Below are 23,624 nucleotides of genomic sequence, written 5' to 3'. Positions count from 1 at the left end.
CAGAGAGGCTTAATAGATTGAGGCACCCAGGTGCCCCTGTTTCCTTCTTTTGGAGAGAATTCCTAAAAATTCTTGTTTGCTTTTGTTTCTGTCTGTGGGAACAGCCTGGCAACCTGTGCTCTGATGTTGGTGAGGGATAGTGGTAGAGGAGGGCATGCTGGCTGGTAGTTTATCCCATATGTGGGCTTCAGGTATCCATCCCTTTTTCAGCTGCGTTTCTTGTTCACATCCTCTTGCTCTACCCACTGGATCTAAGCAATAACCACCCTACAAGAAGAGCTTTCACCTCCTTCATGGTCGTCTTTGCATTTTTCCATCAGTCTGCTCCCATCTCTTCTCTGTCATCCAGACAGGGGTTGGGACACCACAGCATGCAGGTCAAATCACTTAGGCTACCTGTTTTTATAAAATAAAGTTTTATTGGAACACAGCCCTGCTCATTTGGTTTGTATGTTGTCTGTGGCTGCGTTTATGCTACAGAGGCAGAGTTGAGTGGTTGCAACGGAGACCAGCAGAGCTCAGTAGTTGCCACAGCAACTACTGTGCAAAGCATAAACCCTGTGCTCTGTTCCTTTACAAAAAAGGTTTGCCAACCTCTGGTTTAGAAATTTTGAAATTTCTAATTTTCTGATCATGCCTGCTTACCTTTACTTCCTCATCCCTTTCTCTTCATAAATACAGGCTTAATCCACTGTAAAATTCTTTTAATTCAGTAATTCTGAGGAGGACCATAAGCGTCCTTGGCCTACAAAGGCCTACTGTGCCCTCATGAGCTGGAAAGACAGAGTTCCTATTCTTACACCTTTTAATATGCCGGCAGCCTGATTATCAATGGCTACCTTCCTTGTGTCACCATTTAAGGTGTGAGAGCAGAGACTCTAATTCCTTGTGTCTTAACAAAAGCCAAGGACATAGTAAGACTCCAGAGAGTCTTTGTTGAATATTAAATGAATAAATGAATATAAATATGTTTAAAAATTTTTTTAGAGTAGTGGGTTTTTAATCTAGTTTTTTTCTTTTGAATGCAACATTTAAAATAGCTTTTATCTGTTAATAATTCATTTATATATTCTTCCTTAAGATTAATTATATGAACAATGGCTTATTATTAGTAATGGAGAGAAGCCTTGTGTTCTGGATATTTATCAACCCAGATATTTGCATTCTACCTCATTTTACTTATTATGTCTCTTTTTTTTCTTTTACAGGTTATAATAATGTAACATAGTATTTTTTTCTTTTTTTTTCCGCATGTTGTCACATTATTTTATATGTACATAGTTGCAGTTTAAAAACTGTATGTTTGTGGTTGATAAAAATATCTGCTCGTAAACCAGAATGTTCTAGGAGCATAATTTTCAAATATTTTTCATTAGTGATTTTTAAAAAATGTGTGAAATAAAAGATGATTCTGAAACAAGACTTGTAAATAAGAATAAGAATAGAATCTGAGTTGAATGGTTTCTACTTTTTGGTGTATATATGTGTCTTCCTGACTATCTGAGTATTATTTAGAATCATCGCTCATGTCAATTAAGACAACTGTATGGAGTTCTTAAATAATAAAGAAATGGTTTTGCTAGTAGACATTTCCATTAGAGTAAATTTGTCATTTTTTTCTACTGCAGTTAATGTGTTTCTCTTGAGTCATGGTGTCTTCAGTTGTACCAATTTAAAATTTATAACAGTTAAATTAAGTAGAGCGAGCACCTGAATTATTTGCTCATTTGGAAATTAGGCAAATGGCCTGTTTTAACATCTTCTGTAGAAGAGCATTTTTTTATGGATGTGCTCCTTTCCTTGTTATTTCCCATAAAACAGAAACACAATTAGGGACTTGTTATTATTTGTTATTTGATTCAGCCCATCTCCCATGCACCCTTCAAATACATTAACAAATTTATAAATGCAGAAATTTTGGTTTTTAAATTTCTTTTCCCTAACTTTATCATATGTTTAGAGAAAAGAGATTGTAATATTAGCATCTCCCAAAGGAGGGACTGAGGAGGACATTTTCTTGGCACTTTGAGAGTATTGAGCTCTTGAATGCTATAATGATAAAGAAATGTCCTTGACCTCTGACACAAGATTTCACAGGGCTAGGATTCAGGGGAATAGGATGTGCCTTCCATGTATCCTTTTTCTTGCTTTTTTACTTTTGCTGTATGTATATAAGCTTATGGGAAAAATGCTTTATCTCAAGTACATTGTCTTTTGTTCTATTATGCCTAAACATTTTTGAGAAAATTATTTTAAATGGAATCTCCAAGAATGTGGAACTGTGTTATGTGTTTGGGCAGTGTCATTTGTAGAGGAGCATAGATTCCATGAATATTTGACAAACAGTAAAATATAATGATACAAAAACATTTTTGTAGGTAGTATATAGATCAGTGCTGTCCTGCAGTACTTTCCAAGATGGTGAATCTGTTCTGTATCTGTGCTGTCCAGTATAGTAGCCACTGGCCACTAATGATTACTGACTACTCAAAACATGGCTAGGAACTGAGGAATGTAATAGTTCATTAAAAATATATGTATTGGTAAAGTGGTTTTTTAAATTGTCTCTTTATAATAATAGACTAACAGATTTTAATTTTTTCTAAATTTGATTTTTTTTCTTTTCAGGTAAATATATGCAGATGATGAACATTCTTAAGCCAATTGCCTTTGATGTTATCCATTTCATGTCTCAGCTATTTGATTATTACTTGTATGCAATATATACCTTTTTTGGTCGGAATGATTCAGTAAGTCACCTTTGGAGGGAAAGTCTGTTTCTTATAAAATTTATTTATTTTTAAAATATAAAGGTTTTCATTCTCTTCATATAAAATACACAAATAATATTATTTTGAAAATTATCCATCAGAAATCTAACAAAATTATTGCTATCACCTTTTTGTCTACCTAATTACCTTATTTATATATTAATTTTACTTCAAAATGATAAACATACTTTATGTTATTCAGAGTTTTGGCAGAAAAAGTGCAGCGTGTGTTTTTAACCTTAACATATTTTGGCAATGAAAAATGTGTGGGTTGCCTTGTTTAAATCTGGCCCAGTGTGTAATTACTGCACAATAAATGAGATGTTTTAAATATTGGCTTATAAACCTTAGCAGACACTACTACATTCAGAAGATTATGGCAAATATTTATTAAAATAATTGAAAACCTTTGAACTGAACCTTCTGTCTACTACAGAATTGCTTCCTGTACCACCTTTTTGTGTTTCTGAAGCTCTTATTGATTTTATCTTTTCTACTCCTAAAAAGAACAACACAATATTAGGCAGGTAACTTATCCGATATTTGGTAATTATTATGTTATATTACAGATTTCTGTGTAAAAGGATATTGTTGGGTCCTATGACTATATCATAATGCTGATTTTTCACATAATATATTTTGTATCTTTTAAAAACATGAATTTTAATGGTAACTACATTTATTACATGAATGTTTGTATCCCTGCTGTGATTACAGCTATATCATAGGCATGATATTTAAATTTTTTTAATAGATTTTATTTATTTATTTAAGAGTGTGTGAGTACGGGGAGGGGCAGGAACAAGTAGACTCTGTGCTGAAGCCTGGATACCAACATAGGGCTCAACCCTATGACCCAAGCCAAAACCAAGAGTCGTACGTCTAACTGACTGAGCCACCTAGGTGCTCCAAAGATATGATCTTTTAATAATGGGATCTCAACTTCCTGTTCTTAATTCTCTATAATATTCCTTAGAAAGAATGCTAATAAAATCAGAGTAAGAGTGTTGCTGCAGAATTTAGGTTACTATAAAATAGGTACTAATTCATTGCTCCGAATTTGGAAACTCAGTAAATAAATGTGAGAGAAGAAAGACATTCTAGAATTTTAGCTAATTGTCAGAATCTTTAAGTCTTCTAGATGAGCCCTTCTCTCTCTCCTGAGCTGAGCCTCCATAGCAGCACTGCCCAAGAGAAGTTTTGCAGTCACGGAAATGCTTTAAATTTCTGCTATTAGGGTAGCCGCTGGCCACATGTGACTATTGAGCACTTGGAATGTCATTAGTGTGACAGACTTTTTAATTGTATTTAATTTTAGCTAATTTATCTCTAGATATAAATGGCCACATGTGGCTGGTGATTGTCATATTGGATACTACACTTATGCACCACATTGTTGATAAGATTTTTTTTTAAAGATTTTATTTATTTATTTGACAGAGAGAGATCACAAGTAGGCAGAGAGGCAAGCAGAGAGAGAGAGGAGGAAGCAGGCTCCCTGCCAAGCAGAGAGCTCGGCTCGGGACTCGATCCCAGGACCCTGAGATCATGACCTGAGCTGAAGGCAGAGGCTTAACCCACTGAGCCACCCAGGCGCCCCTGTTGATAAGATGTATTAAAATAGGGTCCTTTGGAAGCTTTTGGGAACTAATTCTTTTGGACATGACTTTCTAGCTGATTATATACTGGCACAGATTTGTGTACAGTGGAGTTCACCAGGACCTGAGAAAGTTAGCAAAGTATATTTAGGTGCTTATTGTAAAAAAGGCTATATATTTTATTGAAAATAAAATATGTCATGTTTTAAAGGACACATTAACCTCATGTTTTGTATTAAAAGCATTTTCAGTCTTTTTTTTTTTAAAGATTTTTTTAATTTATTTATTTGACAGCGAGAGATCACAAGTAGATAGAGAGGCAGGCAGAGAGAGAGAGAGAGAGGGAAGCAGGCTCCCTGCTGAGCAGAGAGCCCGATGCGGGACTCGATCCCAGGACCCCGAGATCATGACCTGAGCCGAAGGCAGCGGCTTAACCCACTGAGCCACCCAGGCGCCCAGCATTTTCAGTCTTATAAGACTCAGTAACAGCTGTTTCACTGTATTGAAATAATTAGCTGCCGGTTATAAGTATTTCTGTCCTTAACCTGGGTGTCTACACATATATCATATTAGAAACATTTTGTATTATATGAACTGATAAAAGGTGCCTATGAGTGAGGATGTACAAATAAATAGAGCACTCAGTCTACCTCTTGTACTTTTTAAGAAAAACTTTTCCTATTGTTAGAGTATGCTTAGTAAACTAGCTTTTATCTACCATGTGAATATTGGAAATATGTGCATCTTCAAATAGGACAATTTATAATTCAGACCCTATTTTTGATTCTGCAAAACTGAAGGGAACACTATTTAAAGCACAACAAAGACTGAATCTCTATAAAAAGGGGTTTTACAAATTTATAAAAAGAACCACTCCATTTTTCTATCCATATTTTGCTTTGCTTAATTTTTTTTAAAGATTTATTTATTTTAGAGAGGGAGCTCAAGTGGAAACTGGGACACAGGGAGAGGGAGAGAGAGAATCTCAGCAGATGCCCTGCCAAGCATGGAGCCCAATGTGGTGCTCCATCCCATGACCCTGAGATCAGGACCTGAGCCAAAATAAAAGAGTGAGACTCTCAACTGACTGGGCCACCCAGGTGCCCTTGTTTTGCTTAATTTTACATATATTTAAAGTTTCTGAGTTTTTTACCTTGAAAGATTATATTCTTAATTTGCTTCTTTATATTCCTTTTGGAACAAGACAATCTAAGTAGCATTCATAAGCATATATAAGTGTATAAGACTGAAGTGGTAGCTTTTAATTTGCTAAGAAAATAAGTCTTCAGGTCCATTAGAAATCCTAGACATTTTGATATTCAAATATGTATGTACATACATACATACTCCAAATTGCCCTGTTAGCTGTTGAGTCTTAGGTGGTAGGAGGGGAGGAATTATTAGGTAATTGGTAGAATGGGAAGAACACCGTAGTACATGATTGCTCCTGCTTCTCTTCCAGGGAAGAAAGACACTTGTATGAGAGAACTTGGATGAATACTGTCTGTAGATGAATAAGCATGTTTCTCAGGGCTTCTAGAAAGTCATTGGCTGGGGAACCTTAGTGTATACAGTAGGTTTATGGATTCTTCGTGTTCATACTAATTCCTTCAGAAGCTCTTGCTCTTCACTGGACTGTTTATAACCGACTACATCATCCTCTGTTACCTATTAATCCATTTGGCTCTATTATAATAATGTTACTTAGAGTGTTCCTTATTCTGCTTTGCCCCCAGCCTTCCATTATTCACCTCATGAGTTATATTTTCTGTGGTTCTTCCTATTGCTATTCTCTCATGAAGACCATTCTCTGTGTCACCTTAACACAGTAGTAAGCACATAGTAGACTCTTAGGACACATGTGTTGATGCCCTAATTATTTCTTATCTAAGTAAATCTGATGAGTGTTCTTGAAAAAGTTTGTGAGCATCATTTAAAATTACCTTAATTAATGAGATGGTTTATTGTTGTTGCTTTTTATAGAGAGTCTGTGATTCAGTTTTTAAACTTTTTTTTTTTTTAATATTTTATTTATTTGACAGAGAGAAATCACAACTAGGCAGAGAGGCAGGCAGAGAGAGAGGAGGAAGCAGGCTCCCTGCGGAGCAGAGAGCCTGATGTGGGACTCGATCCCAGGACCCTGGGACCATGACCCGAGCCGAAGGCAGAGGCTTTAACCCACTGAGCCATCCAGGCGCCCCCAGTTTTTAAACTTTTAAGAGAGAATTAACTTCTGCTTCTGGCTATGAAGGACTGAGATTTTACTGAATAATAATCCCTGTGGAAAATAGGGATGCCTGGGTAGCTCAGTTGGTTAAGTGTCTGCCTTCAGCTCCCTGCTTAGCAGGAACCTGCTTCTCCCTCTGCCTGCCTCTCCCCTTGCCTGTGCTCTCTCTCTCTCTCTCTCTCACCCTCCCACCCTCCTCTCTCTCCCTCTCTGACAAATAAATAAAATCTTTTTTAAAAAAGTATTATAAAACCTGAATGTTATACAAAAGGCAACTACCTAAGCATACTGAAGAGTGAACAAAGCTATAGACTCTGGGGTGTTGGGGGCACAGTTCATGCTAGTGTGTAGGCTGGAGAAAGGGGAGCTATAAGAATAAATTCCATCTCCATGGCCTTGCAGCCCAGGGTTAAAGACAGTTCATGCAGCACAAAGGTGGAGGCAAGCATAGGAAAACCTTCAGTCTTTATGGATTGGGGAACCAGAAAAGTGAAGCCAGGAAACTGGTAACACTGAAAAGAGTAGGGGAAAGTGCAGAAGAAAAAGAGGCAGAGAGGGGTTCCCCAAAGTCTTTTACCCCCGTATTTGATTAACTCACAACCTCTTTATATGAAACAGATTGACTGGAGCCAAAGAAAAAAACATCTGAACAGAGAATGAAGCTGTTGCATAAGAGATAGTTTGTAGTGCAAGCCCAGCCAAGAAAATTACATAGTGAAAACAAAGGAAACACTGCCAGTGGAGAAAAATAACAAAATCCCAGATCTCCAGAATTAAATTGGTAATGCAGTCTAACTTTACCCAACATACATAAGTCCAAAAAAAGTGGAGTACATCCTTAAGTAAAAAGAAAATCAATGTAGTTTGACTCCAAAATGTTGGAACTAAGGGATAAGAATTTTAAATGGATTATCAAAACCATCTCAAATAGAGTAAGACAGAAGAGGTTTTAAATGTATGAACATCTCAGTAGAAAAATAGGAAGATCTAGTAGAAACATTAATAAAAAACCAAAGTGGGGACAGCTGGGTGGCTCAGTGGGTTAAGGCCTCTGTCTTAAGCTCTGGTCATGATCCCAGGGTCCTGGGATCGAGTTCCACATTGGGCTCTCTGCTCAACGGGGAGCCTGCTTCCCTCCCCCCCACTCTGCCTGCCTCTCTGCCTACTTGTGATCTCTGTCTGTCAAATAAATAAATAAAATCTTTAAAAAAAATAGTTTGAAAGTGCTATTTTCTTGAAGTGCTTGAAAGCACTTTCATAAAAACAAACAAAAAAACACCAAAGGGGAATCCTAGAACTGCAAAATAGAATTTCAGCAATTAAAAAAAATTTACTGAATGTACTTTACAATCAAATAGACATGGCAGAGGAAAGAATATGTGAACTTGAAGATGAACTAATACAAATTATTCAAAATGAAGAACAGAGAGAAAAAAGATTGGAAAACAAAATGATCAAAGCCTTAGGACCATGTTAAGTTATAGCAAATGATCAAGTATACATATAATTGGAATACCAGATGGAGAAGAAAGAGAATAAGGGAGAAGAAAGAGAATAAGGTAGAAAAAAAAATACTTGAAAAAACACTGGCCAAAAATTTGCAGATACCAGATAGTAAATGAATAGCAAGCAGAGTAAGCACAAAGGAACATACAACATGATACCTCATGGTGCAACTGTGCCTGGAAAACTACAACAGACTTACTACATATAAGGACCAATGATCTGATTCTGCTGACTCCTCATGGAAAACTGCAGAGGCTAGGAGAGAGTTAATACCTTTAAGGTACTGAAAGAGAAGAAAACAATGTTAATCCAGAATTTGTATCTAGCAAAACTCCATTCGAGAATTAAGGTGAGGGGCGCATGGGTGGCTCAGTCAGTTAATCACCTGCCTTTGGCTTGAGTCATAATCCCAGGATCCTGGGATGGAGCCCCATGTTAGTCTCCCTGCTGACCTGGGGAGGTGCTTGTACTCCCTTGCATGATCTCTCTCTCAAATAAATATATAAAATCTTAAAAAAAAAAAAAAAAGAATGAAGGTGAAATTAAGATACTTTTAGATAAAAAGAAAAAACTAAGAGAACTTGTCACCAACAGACATGTAATACTTAAATGCTGAAGGAATTTTTTTTAGGCTGAAGGAAAGTGATACCAGAAGAATGAAGGTGAAACTAAGACACTTTTAGATAAAAAGAAAAAAAAACTAAGAGAATTTGCCATAATATATGTAAATGTATTTCATATAACAACCATAAGAAGATGTGCACCTATGAGATCACAAGATTTCTATATATGAGGGTAAATGGAACATTTTTAACAGCAAATGGATTGTGAAATATTAAGAATGTATATTGTAATTCTTTGGACAATGAAAAATAATATTGAAGACTTAGCTCTTTTGCCAATAGGAAAATTATATTAGAATTCTAAAAAATAATATTTATATAATCAGAAAAGGCAAGAAAAGAGGAACTAAGGAACAAAAAAGAGATAACCTGTAATGATGGTAGCTTTAAATCCAACCAGTAATCAGATTTAATGTTAATGGACTAAGCAGTCAAATTAGAAGGCAGAGATTGTCAGAATGATTAAAACAAATAAAAAAATAAATCTTTTTTTTTTTTTAATTTTTAAAATTTTTTTTGAGGGGGGGTAGATATTTATTTATTTGACAGAGAGAGAGAGAGAGGCAGTGAGAGAGGGAACACAAGCAGAGGAGTGGGAGAGGGAGAAGCAGGGAGCCGGATGTGGGGCTCAATCCCAGGACCCAGGGATCAGGAACTGAGCCCAAGGCAGATGCCTAATGACTGAGCCACACAGGCACCCAAAAGAAACACTTCAAATATAACAAAACACCTAGGTTGAAAGCAAATTCATTGAAAAGTTATGCCATGCAAATAGTAAGTGTTTGCTTTCTTAAGAAAACTACAGTAGTTTGGGCGCCTGGGTGGCTCAGTTGGTTAAGAGTCTGCCTTTGGTTCAGGTCATGATCCCAGGGTCCTGGGATGGAGCCCCACCTTCCCAACATCAGGCTCCCTTCCTCTCCCTCTGCCCCTCCTCCTGCTCATGTGAGCACTCGCTCACTCTCTCTTTTCCTCTCCCTTGTTCCCTCTCCCTCTCAAATAAATAAAGTCTTTTTTAAAAAGTTGCATGAGCTATGTTAATATCAGATAAAAAAGATTTGAATGCATAATGTGTTAAGAGAGATAGAGGGATTCATAATTAAGGGTCAATTCAGCTGGAAGGAATAGCAAGCATAAATATGTATGTGGCTACTTAACATAGCTTCAAAATACATAACTTAGTAATTGACAGAATTCAAGAGAAAACAATCAAAAAATCCATTATAGTTGGAGATTTTAAAACTACACAGTAACTAATAGAACAAGTATATAGAAAATCAGCAAGTACATAGAAGATCTGAGCAACGGTTTCAATCATCTTCAGTTAATTGATGTTTATGGGACACCACACTAAACAGTGGCAGAATATATGTTCTTTTCAAGTGCACATGATATGCTCATCAGGATAGACCATATTCTGCGGCCATTAAGTATGTTCTAGTGAATTCAAAATCATGTAGATACCCCTGGGGATAAAAATACATTATATGTTTATTTAAAAATTTAAAAATTAATGAAAAAAATCATGTAGAATATATTCTCTGATGATAATGTAATTGAATTAGAAACCATTAAGATAACTAGGAAAAATCCAAGTGTTTGGAAATTAACACACTTCTAAATAAGGATTGGTTTAAAGAAGAAATCAGAAGGGGCACCTGGGTGGCTCAGTGGGTTAAGCCTCTGCCTTTGGCTCAGGTCACGGTCTCAGGGTCCTGGGATCGAGCCCTGCATTGGGCTCTCTGCTCAGCAGGGAGCCCGCTTCCCCCCCCTACTCTCTGCCTGCCTCTCTGCCTACTTGTGATCTCTCTCTTTCAAATAAATAAATAAAATCTTAAAAAAAAGTCATAAGAGAAATTGGAAAATATTTTAAAGTGAATAATAATGAAAACAGAATATATCGGGTTGTGGAATGCAGCTAAATTAGCACTGAAAGGGAAGTACCAAACTTTAAATGCCTGTAGTAAAAAGAAGAAAATCTCAAGTTAATGATAAGCTTCCACCTTAATAAACTAGAAAAAGAAGTGTAAATTAGGTACTATGTCTCTCCTTCAAAGGGCACCGAACCTATTATGGGGACCCCACTCTCATGACCTCATCTAAACCTGGTTACCTCCTAAAGGCCCCATCTCCAGGTAGCATCTCATTGGAGGTTAGGCCTTCAACATACGAATTTTGAGAGAACAACAAACATTTAGTCCATAAATGGAATAACTAGAATTTACTTACATTGCTTGTGGAAATGCAAATTGGTACAGCCACTAGAAAATAGTATGGCAGTACCTTATAAACTTAAAACTATGTCTATTGTATGAACCAGAAATTCTCCTTCTTGGTATTTATCCAAAAGAACAGAAAATATGTCTTCTCAAGGATATTTACACACACACACACACACACACACACATATATTAATGTTCATATAATTAATGACATTATTGAAGTAGCCCAAAACTGGAACCCAAATGTTCATCAGCTGACGAATAAGATACTATGATATATCCCTGTTATAGAATACTGTTAAGCAATAAAAGAGCATGAATTACTAATAGGCTTACTACATGGATGAATCTGAAAAGCATGTTAAATACAAGAAAGAAGTCAAACACAAAAGAATACACATGTATGAATCCATTTATATGAAATTTTAGAAAAGGCAAAATTACCATGACAGATCAGGGATTAAGGGTTGAGGGAGAGAATCAATGCAAAGGGCATAAGGACATTTTCAAAGGTAAGGGAATTCTACATCATGATTGTACTGGTCATCGGACTCTAGAGTTACCAAAATTCATCAAACTATATACTTGCAATGGCTGAATTTAACTGTACAAAAATAAGATCCTAGTGAAAAAAAAGAGGGGAAGTAAAGTAACAAAGTTTATAAAACCTAATGAAATTAAAATGTATTTAAAATGACTATATGACATGAGTTCATGTTTTACTACACCAGGCCATCACACAGCTATTTTAGCTTGAGGCTTTCTGTCACATGTTGTGTAAGTAATTCAAATAGGAATGGATGAGGAACAATAAATGTGTGTGCATGCCATATATATTATAATTATCTATGAATGAATTAGACTATATATTTTATAGTTTACTATTAACAATGTTTTAAATTTTTTGGCCCATACAGAACCTTTTAACGTTTTTCCAGATATCTGTATGTGTCTGTGATTACCTCTAAATTAAATTTATATTCATCAATTGAATCATTACCAACTAAGGAGCCAGCTAACTGGGTTTTCATGTCTTTTTTTTTTTCTTAAAGATTGTGTTCATTTGCTTAAGAGAGAGAGGAGCATGGACAGGGAGAGGGATAAGCAGACTCCGCACTGAGTGTAGAGCCCAGTTTCAGGCTCTGGATCTCATGACCTGAAATCACCACCTCAGCTGAAACCAAACAGTCTGATGCTTAACCCACTGCGCCACCCAGGCACCCCAGCTTTTCACTTTAACAGTCGAGTGTCCCTTCTCATTTAATGTTCTTATGTGAGGATGTTTATGAGTGCTTTGGCTCTGATGTAGTAAAGCAAATTCTATACTATGAAATGTTAACTGAGCCTAATAAAATTTTTTTCATAATTTTTGGATAAGGATTTGGGCTATCTCTAATTTGTGCTAGAAAATTTCAAACAGGGGCACCTGGGTGGCTCAGTCAGTTAAGTGTCTGCCCTCCGCTCAGGTCATGATCCTAAGGTCCTGGGATCGAGTTCTGCATTGGGCTTCTTGCTCTGGGGAACCTTTTTGTGCTCGCTCTCTCTCTCATTATTTCTCTCTGTGTGTCAAACAAATAAAATCTTTACAAAGAAAAGAAAATTTAAGACAGGCTGCTTTATTATGCTTCTACATAACTATGACACAGTGCATTATCTTTAAGTATCTGGTGTCATAAGTTTCAGAACTAAAAATAATAACTTGTGAGAAAGAGAAATACCGGTGAACTCTCTCCTGATAAATTTATTCGATTGCCAGGTGCTAGTGTGACCTGTAAATACAAATGTGAAGTAGTTCTCTTATTCCCTTAAGGGCTAAGGTTTGACTAATATGCTTGATGTTTTGAGACTTTTAAAATACAGTTTGGAGACCCTCTGAAGGCTAAATATCTGAGTGAAAATTCATCAGATTCTTTTTTTTTTTTTTTAATTCATCAGATTCTTAACCTTGGTTAATTGGAGGTTAGTGTATGAAAGATTATCTCCAAGGTGATGTAGCATACCTTTCTTTCTCTTTTTCAGCTGGAATCAACAGGACTGGGCCTTAGTAGTAGTAGACTAAGAACAACTCTTAACAGAATACAAGAAAGCCTTATAGATATGGTAAGTAACCAATTAGAATTAATTCTTTTGGGTTACAGAAAATAAAAATTAGCTACCCAGTCAATTATAAATAAATTGTGCGTCCATATGTATGTTGAGTGCCTGAGTCCTCAGTATTACACTGTGTGCTTGTAAGGAAGTAAATACAGGTTCCTTACAGTCTGATTGGAGAGAAGAAACTGGTGTACATGGGAGAGTCTGATTTTGGTTATACATCCAGTACAAGTTCAAGGGGAGGGAAGGTTCATGAGGAAACGTGATTTCAGAGAACGACTAAGGGAAGAAATGAGACTTGTGCTAGTGTTTGAAGAACAGGCATGGGGTTAGTGGGAAAAAGAAGAAAGACTGGCATCCAAATTAAGGTTCAGAAGTTGAGAAAGGGCCTGGAGATGGGAGAAGGTCTGGCCCACAGTTTGGTGTGTATCTTTGTTTGGCCAGTATCTTTGTGATTGGGACACTGGTATATACTGAAGAGTTGGGTTGGGGGAGTGTTTAGGGACCACTTTATAAATGGCCTTGAAAGTCAAGGAAGAGGTTTGGATGTAGTTGGCTATGCAGGAGGGGCTCTGGATTCCTGACTGTTGTGTCACAGGTTGTAGTGTATATTCTAAGAAAATAGATTAGGTGGGAAAATAGGGCTGAGGCTTTGTAGTGTTTAAGTTAACACAGACATTTAAAACAACAGTTTTTTTCTTGCGATGAGCCACTGTAGTGTAGAGATTGCTGTTTTTCAGCACATTCCTTTGCACCTTCATTAAGCCCAGGATCCTCTGATTTTTCTACACCTACCCAAACAATCAGTCACTTTCCTCTTTTCTCACAAGGTCTATTATTATGTACATCTGCTTCTGAAGTTTTAATAAAGCAATGTAATCATTCTTTTAAGAAATACTAATTGAAATAGGATTTGCGGGGTGTAGTAGTAGTGCTGGCCATTCATCAGTGCATGGAAGAGGTAATCCTGTCTTGGAACTTACATTTTATCGAGGCAGAGAGACAAATATGTAATATAGTGTCAAATAGTGAGAAGTGCTAAGAAGAAAATGAAGCAGAGTGAGAGACCAGTGGCCTTTGAGCAGAGATGTGAGTAAGATGAGAGAGGCTTGTGTTCATATCTTGGGTGAGCACTCTTTACACAGAGGAAATCACCTCTATCCATCTCATCCATCTCCCCTGTAATATGGACATGTTTCTGCCCAGTACATGTATATTATATTTTCATAGCACTTACCCCTCAGCAAACTGCATTTCTTCAGTAAATTGTTCGTTGAACAAAGGAGTAAACTCCAATCCCTGCGTTTTCTTGCCTACTGGCTTAACCTGGTTTGTTTTCTTGGCTCTCCATTTAATTCTGATCGTGTTCAGAGTCAGGGCTCCTTATTTGACCTAGCCACTCATTTATATATATATATATATATTTTTTTTTTTTTTTGTCTTTGTTTTTGTAAACTCGATTGGCTTTCAACTCCAGTAGAAGTTATCCTTGTTTCTGTTTTGCTTCTCCTTATTTGATACTTAGCATAACATTGATCATCACATCTTGTTTTCCAGATCTCAGTCCACAGCTTAAGTTTTTCTTGTTTCTGGCTGAAAGCCTTGAAATTGATGGACTGAATGGTCATAATCAGAAAGTCCAGAGTCGGGTATCGTTACATAGTTACCTCTAGAACCCATTACTCTTAACTTAGTCTGGGCTTCATGACAGTTGGAGCCATAGATTTCCTTAATAATAAAATAATAATAATACAGTTAAAAAGATTGATAGGTCAAAATTGACCTAAAGTCATGCACTCTGATGTCTTTGGCATCTCTGGTCGTTACTGACTGGTGATTGTCAAACCACAGTTCCAAATTTGACCCTTAAGGCATGGATTTGTTGCTTTGGATTCTGCCATATCTAATGAAGTATCACGACCAGGTCAACAAACTAGCTATTCAAACCAGCTGCCGCCCATCTGGGGATAACAATGTATCTGTAACATCTGTCTGACTAGTTCCGTGTTCACTGGGTAAGTTTTTCCCAGAACTGGTAGTCAGATTTAGAAATGTGTTTTTAAAAACCCCTCCCCCAGTAAATGGGTAGATAGATATGCCTGCTTTTTTCCTTTGACACCTGGTCTTTTAAAGAGATCTTTTCTTTATTTAAGTCCTTATGGTTACCATCTCTTAAATCAGACTGCACCTTGGATCAGAAGGCCATGAAACCAGTCATTCTTTTCTTCAGTTTTTAAGTAGTGCTGACCTTTTTGACAGGGTCTCTCCATAGTCCTTATTCCTCATACAGCAATACAGAAGTTTTCCTCAAATTTTCTGTTGGTTTACGTGTTACATGTTACATTATTACTCATACTGATAAGCATTGGTTTATTATTTTAGAAAATATATTTGTCATTTGCTAGACCTTGATCTCAGGTTCTTGTAAGCTGGTATATTAATTTTTCTTCACTTCATTAATTTGCATCTACATTGGCAGAGAACATTAATTGGTTTCTTGCTATTCAATACAGTCTTTGGCTGTTAAAGTAATTTATAGCCTAATCAATCTGGAGCCACTAAATGAAAGTTGTACTTTCTCTTGTATTTCCTCTATGTGTTGGTTAAAAGTTTAATAAGCACATTTTTAGTTATTGTGTTTTCTCCATATATATCTTCTAAATTTTGCTTCTAAGCTGTAAAAGGTATCGTGGAATCATTATGATCTTAAAAATGCCACCTGAAATTTTTTTATCATATATATTCAAGTTAAATAAAATTTGACACATCAAATAGAAGTTCAGGAAAAGGAGCCTACTAGGGGAAGGAAGAAAGGGAAGCTGGTATAGGTCATAGTGGTATCAGAACTGTGAATTTTTAGTTATACACTTGGTGATGCTAAATTGTTGGCTTTAAGATCTTTGACTAACTTGAAATCTTTGATAATAAAAATATATTTTAAATGGGTCCGGAAAAGTCAGTAAAAACGATTTCTCTTTGTAGTAGTAAATTATTAGTGGCAGAAGAGGTTAAATATTGTGACTTTCACTGTGAAACTGAAGATTTTGCTTAAGGTTTTATTTCTCAAAGTCTTCAAAGGGTTTTATGTCTTTTCCTTATTGTACTGGTATAATCTAAACACTGATCCAGCTTAGAAGCTTTTCCATTCAAGTGTGCAGTAAGCTCATGCCGTTTATTTAAATCAGTTTGACATTTTTGTGACTCTCTTGCTCTCTTCAAGCTTATTTCCCCAAACGTAAACACAGAACTTTAGCCTTTAAGCAGATAATTACTATAATTTTTATGCCCAAAATGCCAGTGTTAACTAGGAACAAAGAACGGTGTCCAAATGCAAACCCTTTGAAGTGGGAGCAACGATTCCAGTGATCACTGCAAGAATGTGAAAGAGCTCTGTGAATAAACAGGGAGTTCTCAACATTTGAATGGCAGGTAGGTAAGGAGTAGTAAGGATGGAGTAGGTGAGTGCTTGTGGCCTTTCCGTATACCCAGAGATAAACTTCATTTCTCTCAGGCCACAGATCCTTGCCTTCTGTCACCTTTTAGCACCACCTCCCTCTTCTATCCTAAATTAGCTAGTTAATATCTACATTCACAGGAATTTTTCAGTTTTTAAAGATATTTTTATTTTTTAGTATACATATAGTGATACCTAATCATAAAAGAATGAAATTCAGAAGTAACTCTGCTAGTATCAATGTGTGGTATTCATGGTCTACATGGTTATGCTGGAGCTATTTTGAGTTTGAGATTGTGCAATATTGGCAGAAAGTTCATATCCGTTTTTGTCAGTATAATTACAAAATATTTTAACAGAGGATGTGTTTAGTCAGTTAAGCGGCTGCCTTCAGCTCAGGTCATGATCCCAAGGTTCTGGGATCAAGTTCTACCTCAGACTCCCTGCTCAGTGGGCAGTCTGCTTCTCCCTATTCCTCTCCCTCTGCCCCTCCCCACTGCTTGTGCATGTGCGCGTGCTCTCTCTCTCTCATACTCTCTCTCAAATAAGGGAATGAAATCTTAAAAAAAAAAAAAAAAAAAGAGGGTGTGCTTGATGCCTAGTATATAGTTATGGAGTATAATTCTCCAAGTTTCTGCTTATAAATCTGTAGAAGAAAACTGAGCTGTGCTCCTTTAACCTGTACAGTTCTATACATTCTGAGTAGCTGTCAGCTTCTGATTGAACCTCTTTCCAATAAGAAACTCATAACCCTCCCTGCCTTATACTTATGTCTGATAGAAAGTGCTTTGTTGTGATGCAGCAAAATCTACCTCTCTGGAATTATTTTCTGTTATTCATATTTCTATTCCGTTGAGCCACTTGGTCTAGCTTAGCCATCTGGCCCAAGTGAGTTATCTCTTCCCCTAATTCCTTTATTAGTTTTTGTTTGTTTGTTTGTTTCATGGTTTCATTAAGTCTTCTTCCTCACCATCCATTGACTTGCTGTGAGATGGATATTCACAAAGAGAAAATACAGAGTATTATAGGAGGTATTGGAAGTATAATATTTGAAGTAGGTGGAAGGCAAGGAGCTATGTGAGGAGAGTATGAGACTCATGGGGCACCTGGGTGACTCAGTGGCTCAGTTGGTTAAGCGCCTGCCTTCTGTTCAGGTGATGATCTCAGGGTCCTGGGGTTAAGCCCTATATCAGACTCCCTGTTCAGTGGGGAGCCTGCTGCTTCTTCTCCCTCTGCCACTCCCCTTGCTTGTGCTCTATGGTTCTCTCTATCACTCTGTCAGATAAATAAATAAAAGCTTAAAAAAAAAAAAGACTCAAAGGATATGCAATAGTTGGATAGCTATCTTTATTATTAATTCATTCAACAAGCACACATTGAGTGCCAAGGTACTTTGTGGAAGACAAGTGGGTGGTCCTTCTGCTAGAAGAGGCAGGTAGGAATAACGAATATCCAATTTAATGTCAGATTGTGTCAAGAATTACAAAAAAAAAAAAAACTAGGAAAGGATAGAAAGAGAAGAGAAGGGGTATGATTTTGTTTAGGTGATCACACATGGCCTCTCTGGGAAGGTAACATTGAGGTAGATCCCTGAAGGAAGAAATAGAGGAGTGAGTCACCTGAATGAGAATTCATTTACTTAACATTTATTTAGTGTCTATTTATTGAACAGTTTATGTATGATGCTAGACCCTGTCTGGGAGTTGAGGATACAGTTTTGGTAGAGAGAGAGCAATCCGACAAACTCCCTACTCATGTGCAACTTGTTTGCTAGTAGAGAGGGAATATTTTGGAGAGAAGTGTCTCGGGTGGAGAAAACCGGGAATGCAAAGGCCCTGAGATGGGACCATGTCTGACCTATTCCAGGAATAGCACAGAGGTGAGGATAACCAGAACAAAGCAAGTAGGAGGGCTGGTGATAGATAAAATCAAAGAGATACCAGAGCCTAGATCCATGTAAGGCCTTTGGATTTTACTCTGAGGAAGACAGGAAGCTGTTGGAAGAGCTTTAGCAGGAGAGTTGACATGATCTGCCTTAATTAGGTAAAAGAGAATTATTTTCACTATAGTGTATCACAATTAAGGAGAGAGAGAATGTGGCCTGTACCAGTTATAGTGGAAGACGTAGTGAGAGATGTTCAGATTCTGGATCTGTTTTGAAGGTAGACCCATCCATCTAGATTTGTTGCTGGATTATAAGTGGGGTGTGACCATGAGAGGAGTCAACAATGACACCTAAGTTCTGGAGAATGGTGGTGCTATTACTGGAGATGGATAAGACTTTTAGGAGGGACATATTTGAGGTCAGTTTTCAGATGTGTTAAATGCACTAAAGGTAAGAGAGAGGTCAGGGCTAGCATGTAAATTTTGAGCTCTTGGCATGTGGATATTTAAAATGCGGGATGAAATTATCTAGGAAGTAGAATTTGAGTGAGAGAAGTCTGAGGGGTAAACTCTAGGACACTCCAGGGTTTAAAGATCAGGGAGAAAAGGACAGACTAGCAAAGGAATCTGAGAAGCGGCCAGTGGTGTAGGAGAAAAACCAGGAGGGTATGGTACTCTGGAAACTAAGTGAAGAAAGTTTTTCAGGATTAGCCATGTAGGATGCTACAGTAGTTTAAATAAAAAAGGTATTCAGAACTGACTGTTGGACTTGCCCATTAGAAGCCACTGGGAACCTTGATAACTGTTTTTTTAGAATAGAGTAGACAAAAACCTGATTGGAATGGGCTTGAAAGGGAGTAAGAGGAGATGAAGTAAAGACTCCCTTACCATCTTCATCAATTAAACTGTTTGAGGGTCTGCTCATGAAGGAGGCATGCCCAAGGTCTTGAGATACAAAAATGATGAAATTGGTTCTAATACTCCCAAGAACTCAGTGAGGTGGAGGGGCCAGGAAACCACAACTGACAAAGTGCACCTGATGCCATATACGGAAATAGGTATACGTGTAAATAACATTAACTCAAGTAAGATACTGGACGCCTCCATGGCTTAGTCGGTTAAGCGTCTGCCTTCAGCTCTGGTCATGATCCCAGGGTCCTGGGATTGAGTCCCACATCAGGTCTCTGCTCAGTGGGAAGCCTGCTTCTCCCTCTCCCTCTGCCTGCAGTTCCCCCTGCTTGTGTGCGCTCTCTCTCTCTGCTAAATAAATAAATAAAATCTTAAAAAAAAACACAAAAAAAACACCAGAAGTAAGATACCAATTATTCTTGGATACTGAAAAAGTAATAGAAAGGAGGTTAAGTATGACCTCAGACTTGAAAGATGAGGACAGAACTAGGCAGACAAAGAGCAGAGAGCTGGTAAGAAAAGAGTGTCAGTAGGACAGGTATAACAAGTAGCCCAATGCGGCTAGACCCTAGGGGCATAGCAGATTATTTGGAAGTGAAGCTGGCAAGGTAGCTGGTAATATCATGGCCACAAGTTTAGGCTTTTGTCTGTAAGGCCTGGATAGTCAATTGAGACTTTTAAACTGGGGAGTGGTATGGTAATGTCTCCATTTTAGAAAGATCACTTAGGTATACTAGAAAAATCAGCCAGTGAATTGTGTGCAACGTGAAGTAGAAATAGGAGAAGCCAGAGGGAGAGGTCTCTATTTGGGGGCTGTTAGTTCAGGTAAGAATGCTGTGGGGCCTTGGTACCGATGAAGCAGTGACAAAAAGAAACAAAGGAGAGGTGTGTGCTTAAGCATGATGGAGTGGGGAGGGAAAGGGGAGGCACGAATGATTCCAGGGTTCCTCACTTAGATAGTCTGGTAGATGGTGATTACATAAACACTGGCATTAAATGAAATAGCACACGCAGCCATTTAATGCTGTGTGTGTGTGTGTGTGTGTGTGTGTGTGTGTGTGTGTGTGCAGGAGACGGGTGATTATTTTCCTTTCTAGTAGAAGAAAATAAATAATGGAGCTGTGACTTTGATTAACTTGCATAGTTTCCTTATCCCAATTCTTCCTTAGAGAAAGCACAGTTGTTCCCAAAATAACTTTTAAATGCTAATTGAGTAATTAGAGATTGAAGAGAAACAATATCTTTTGTGGAAGATAGGATACAAAAAAGAACTAAAGAAGAATAAAACCATTTTCTAACTTGGAAGGTTTTATAATGTTTTAGTTCCATTTTGCTAAATTTATAAACCTGTTACGCTCCCAGAGTCCTTTCATTCATAAGGCAAGTGTTAGAGATTTGTGACTATATAATTCATTTAAGAAGTAATTGAGATTTACATTTTGTACACTTTTAGATTTGTTTGTATACAATTTTTGTGCCCTAATTTTCTTGGAGGATCTTTTAAAATCAATACACCCTGCTCTTCGGGCATCCCTTTCTTTGATTCCCATTAGCCACCTTCCTTCTCATCAGTAACGTGACCCCAGACATCTACCAACATAGTTAGCTCAGTTTCCGTTTATAAGTACATTCTAGTCCTGCCTTCTTGAGATTTTATCAAGGTTCCCTTGATTAAAGTGTGGATGTGAAATGGTTAACCACACCATAATTTTGGAATATGCCAGCTCAGTCCTCCGGAGGCTGTCTCTCTTTCCTCATTTACAGGTTCTCGAAGGGCATCTCGCTATTGTCTCTATGAAACATCTTCCAATTCATAAAGATGGCTTGTGTTGGCCGATTTTAGGTCATGCGCAGATAACAGCGTATGGAGTTGGATCGTTTTCACTTAGTATATAAAAAGGAAATTCCCAACAGTTAGAAAATATAAAAGAAGGAAAAGAAAGAACAGAAACTAAATGTGATTAATATGCATGCCTACGAGTATTTTAATTACAGGTCCAGTTTTGTAAAACCACATGGTTTATTGCTGTTAGATTTGATTTCAGGCTGTGTGTGCACATGTGTTGTGTTTTCTAGGAAGTTTCAGCTGATCCTACCGCCACCCTCACAGCAGCAGAAGAGAGAAAGGAGAAAGTGCCAAGCCCACACCTCAGTCACCTGGTGGTTTTGACATCTGGGGATACGTTGTATGGGCTGGCGGAAAGAGTGGTCGCCACAGAATCCTTGTAAGTTGTTAAATCCCGTTGCTTTGCCTTAAAGTATTTAAGAAAAGTTATAAAATGTGTAATTAGATTTCTAGCTGCATCCTTCTCCTACTTCTACATGTCACTTATTTATTTCTAAGAAGTCTCTCCTGAAATAGATCACCAATTGATTTTTTAAAACTGCATGGTTCCTGTTCAGTTACATCAGTGGAAAAAGGGAAATCTTTTAGGTTTCAGTTTTGAGCAACATGATCCTTGCTTTAAAGTAAAACTTTACAAAAAAGTCACCACCTCGTAGTGTACTTTATATTTTCCTATCAAATTGTGATTCTAGAGAAACTAGTTACAGCGTCAGTTTAGTGTTAAATACAGTTAGCCCTCGACGTCAGCAGGAATGCTTCCTGACCTTTATAAATCCCCCATTTTTAATACAGGTAAAGCACATGACTTCTTCTATGAAATGTAGCCCAGTATCAGTTAAGAGTTTTTACGTGCATAACAAAAAATAGAGAAAAACAGGGAAGCTGCTGACAAATCTCCATGCAAATGACTCCACTCCCGCACACCAGCCTCCTGACCCGAAGTTCACGTGTATATCTCAGCCAAGCTACAGTTTGCTGCATGAGGTTACTTAGGAGATGTGCCAGCCAGATGTTAAATCTGTGAATTCAACTCTCTGTTCTATATAATTAAATGGGATCCTTATAGGAAATCCTTTAAAAAAAAAAAAAAAAGCCTGTTAAATTTTTTTCTTCCATCTCTCCTGTGATCTGTGCTTCTGTGTCACATGCAGAACAGCCTAGCTGTACACCTTGTGATTTCCAGAGCAGTTTATTTGAAGTCTCCTTCTTCCACCTCTGCTCCCAATCCATGATAAGCTCAGCAGTAACTTTTGGGTAGGTTGTAAATGAGCTAATACAAGGTAGTTCACTCAAGTGGAGAGGAATTTTAACGGTCGAACTTGTGCTTAGAGATCTTAAAGGTGACTTGCACAAAAGTCTTGACAGGCCATGGATCGTGCCCTCTGCTTATGCAATGTGTTCTTTATTCCCTTTAGGGTATTCTTAGCGGAACAGTTTGAGTTCCTTCAACCCCATCTGGATGCCGTGATGCCTGCAGTCAAAAAGCCCTTTCTCCAGCAGTTTTATTCTCAGGTCAGAGACACTCTTGGATGTCATTTCAGCTGGGAGCACATTATTTGGTGTTTTTTAACTGGTGGCCAGTCTCCAGATTCCAGGAGAGCAATTAACATACATTTATTCACTCATGAATTCCCATAGTAAGTTAATACGTACTGAGCAGCTCCTATAACTTTTCATCTAATGCCCATTACAGCTGTATTTACAATAAAGTATGATAAGGAGAAAGAAACAGCAGCAGGGTTTTTAACGTTGGCTGGAGGAGGAAAGGAGGTGTCATCAGGAGAAGGTTTTCTGGAAAGGCTGTCTGGGGGAGGGTTGTTTAAACCAGGGCAGATTGCTGTGGCGGGAGTATATTGCAAGCTAAGGGAATGGCTCACAGGAGACCAGCCAGTGAGAAAGAGCCTGGTGTGATTCAGCTGCCCAGAACTCAAAGACCGTCAGAGCAGGGGAAGGGGCCAGTGGTGAGAGAGACAGCGGGAGTAAGAAGCAGGAGCCACGTGGTACATAGTGCTCTCAGCTAGGAGGTGGGCTCTGTTTGCAGGGTACTGGAAAGGGACCAGAGGATTTGAAACCGGTAAGTGGCCTCGTCAGTATGTGTTTTAGAAAGAAGGGTTGGCAGCAATAGGTGGCAGGCCTGTGGGCAGGGAGCCTGGCTTGTAGGCTGTCACAGCTATACATTTGAGAGATGACGAAATCTCCTGATGGAGCAGGTAGAGTGGAAATGGACAGAAGTGAAAAAACATGGGAGATATTTGCTCATCTCCATGAGAATCTGTGGTTCTTTTATTGTTGTGGCATCAGTGGCCTCAAGTTGATTGTATGTATCAAAAGTGTTTTGAGTAAGTCCTTTGCCAAGAACTGAATTGTTTTCATAATTTAAATCTCCAGTTGTGTATGTTTTATTTTTAGATCTGATGTATACTCGAAATAGATAAAAAATATTTTTTATAAACTTGATACTTTTAGAAAATATTTGTTTTCCTTTCTATGAAA

The 23,624-nt window shown here is 37.7% G+C and overlaps 1 protein-coding gene across 1 annotated transcript in view; it reads left to right on the top strand.

Annotated features, from left to right (window-relative positions):
- Positions 1-23,624, top strand: part of VPS50 (VPS50 subunit of EARP/GARPII complex) — a 130,851-nt gene that overhangs the window by 96,820 nt on the left and 10,407 nt on the right. The window contains exons 21-24 of the mRNA XM_046020863.1: positions 2,629-2,750; positions 12,964-13,044; positions 21,362-21,510; positions 22,547-22,643. Of these exons, the coding sequence (XP_045876819.1) occupies positions 2,629-2,750; positions 12,964-13,044; positions 21,362-21,510; positions 22,547-22,643 (449 nt within the window). The remainder of the gene's footprint in view (positions 1-2,628; positions 2,751-12,963; positions 13,045-21,361; positions 21,511-22,546; positions 22,644-23,624) is intronic.

The sequence above is a fragment of the Meles meles genome, chromosome 10 (assembly GCF_922984935.1).
Source record: "Meles meles chromosome 10, mMelMel3.1 paternal haplotype, whole genome shotgun sequence".
NCBI classification, from domain to species: Eukaryota; Metazoa; Chordata; class Mammalia; order Carnivora; family Mustelidae; genus Meles; species Meles meles.
The sequence above is the reverse complement of the archived record's forward strand: the minus strand, read 5'-3'. Positions and strand labels throughout refer to the sequence as shown.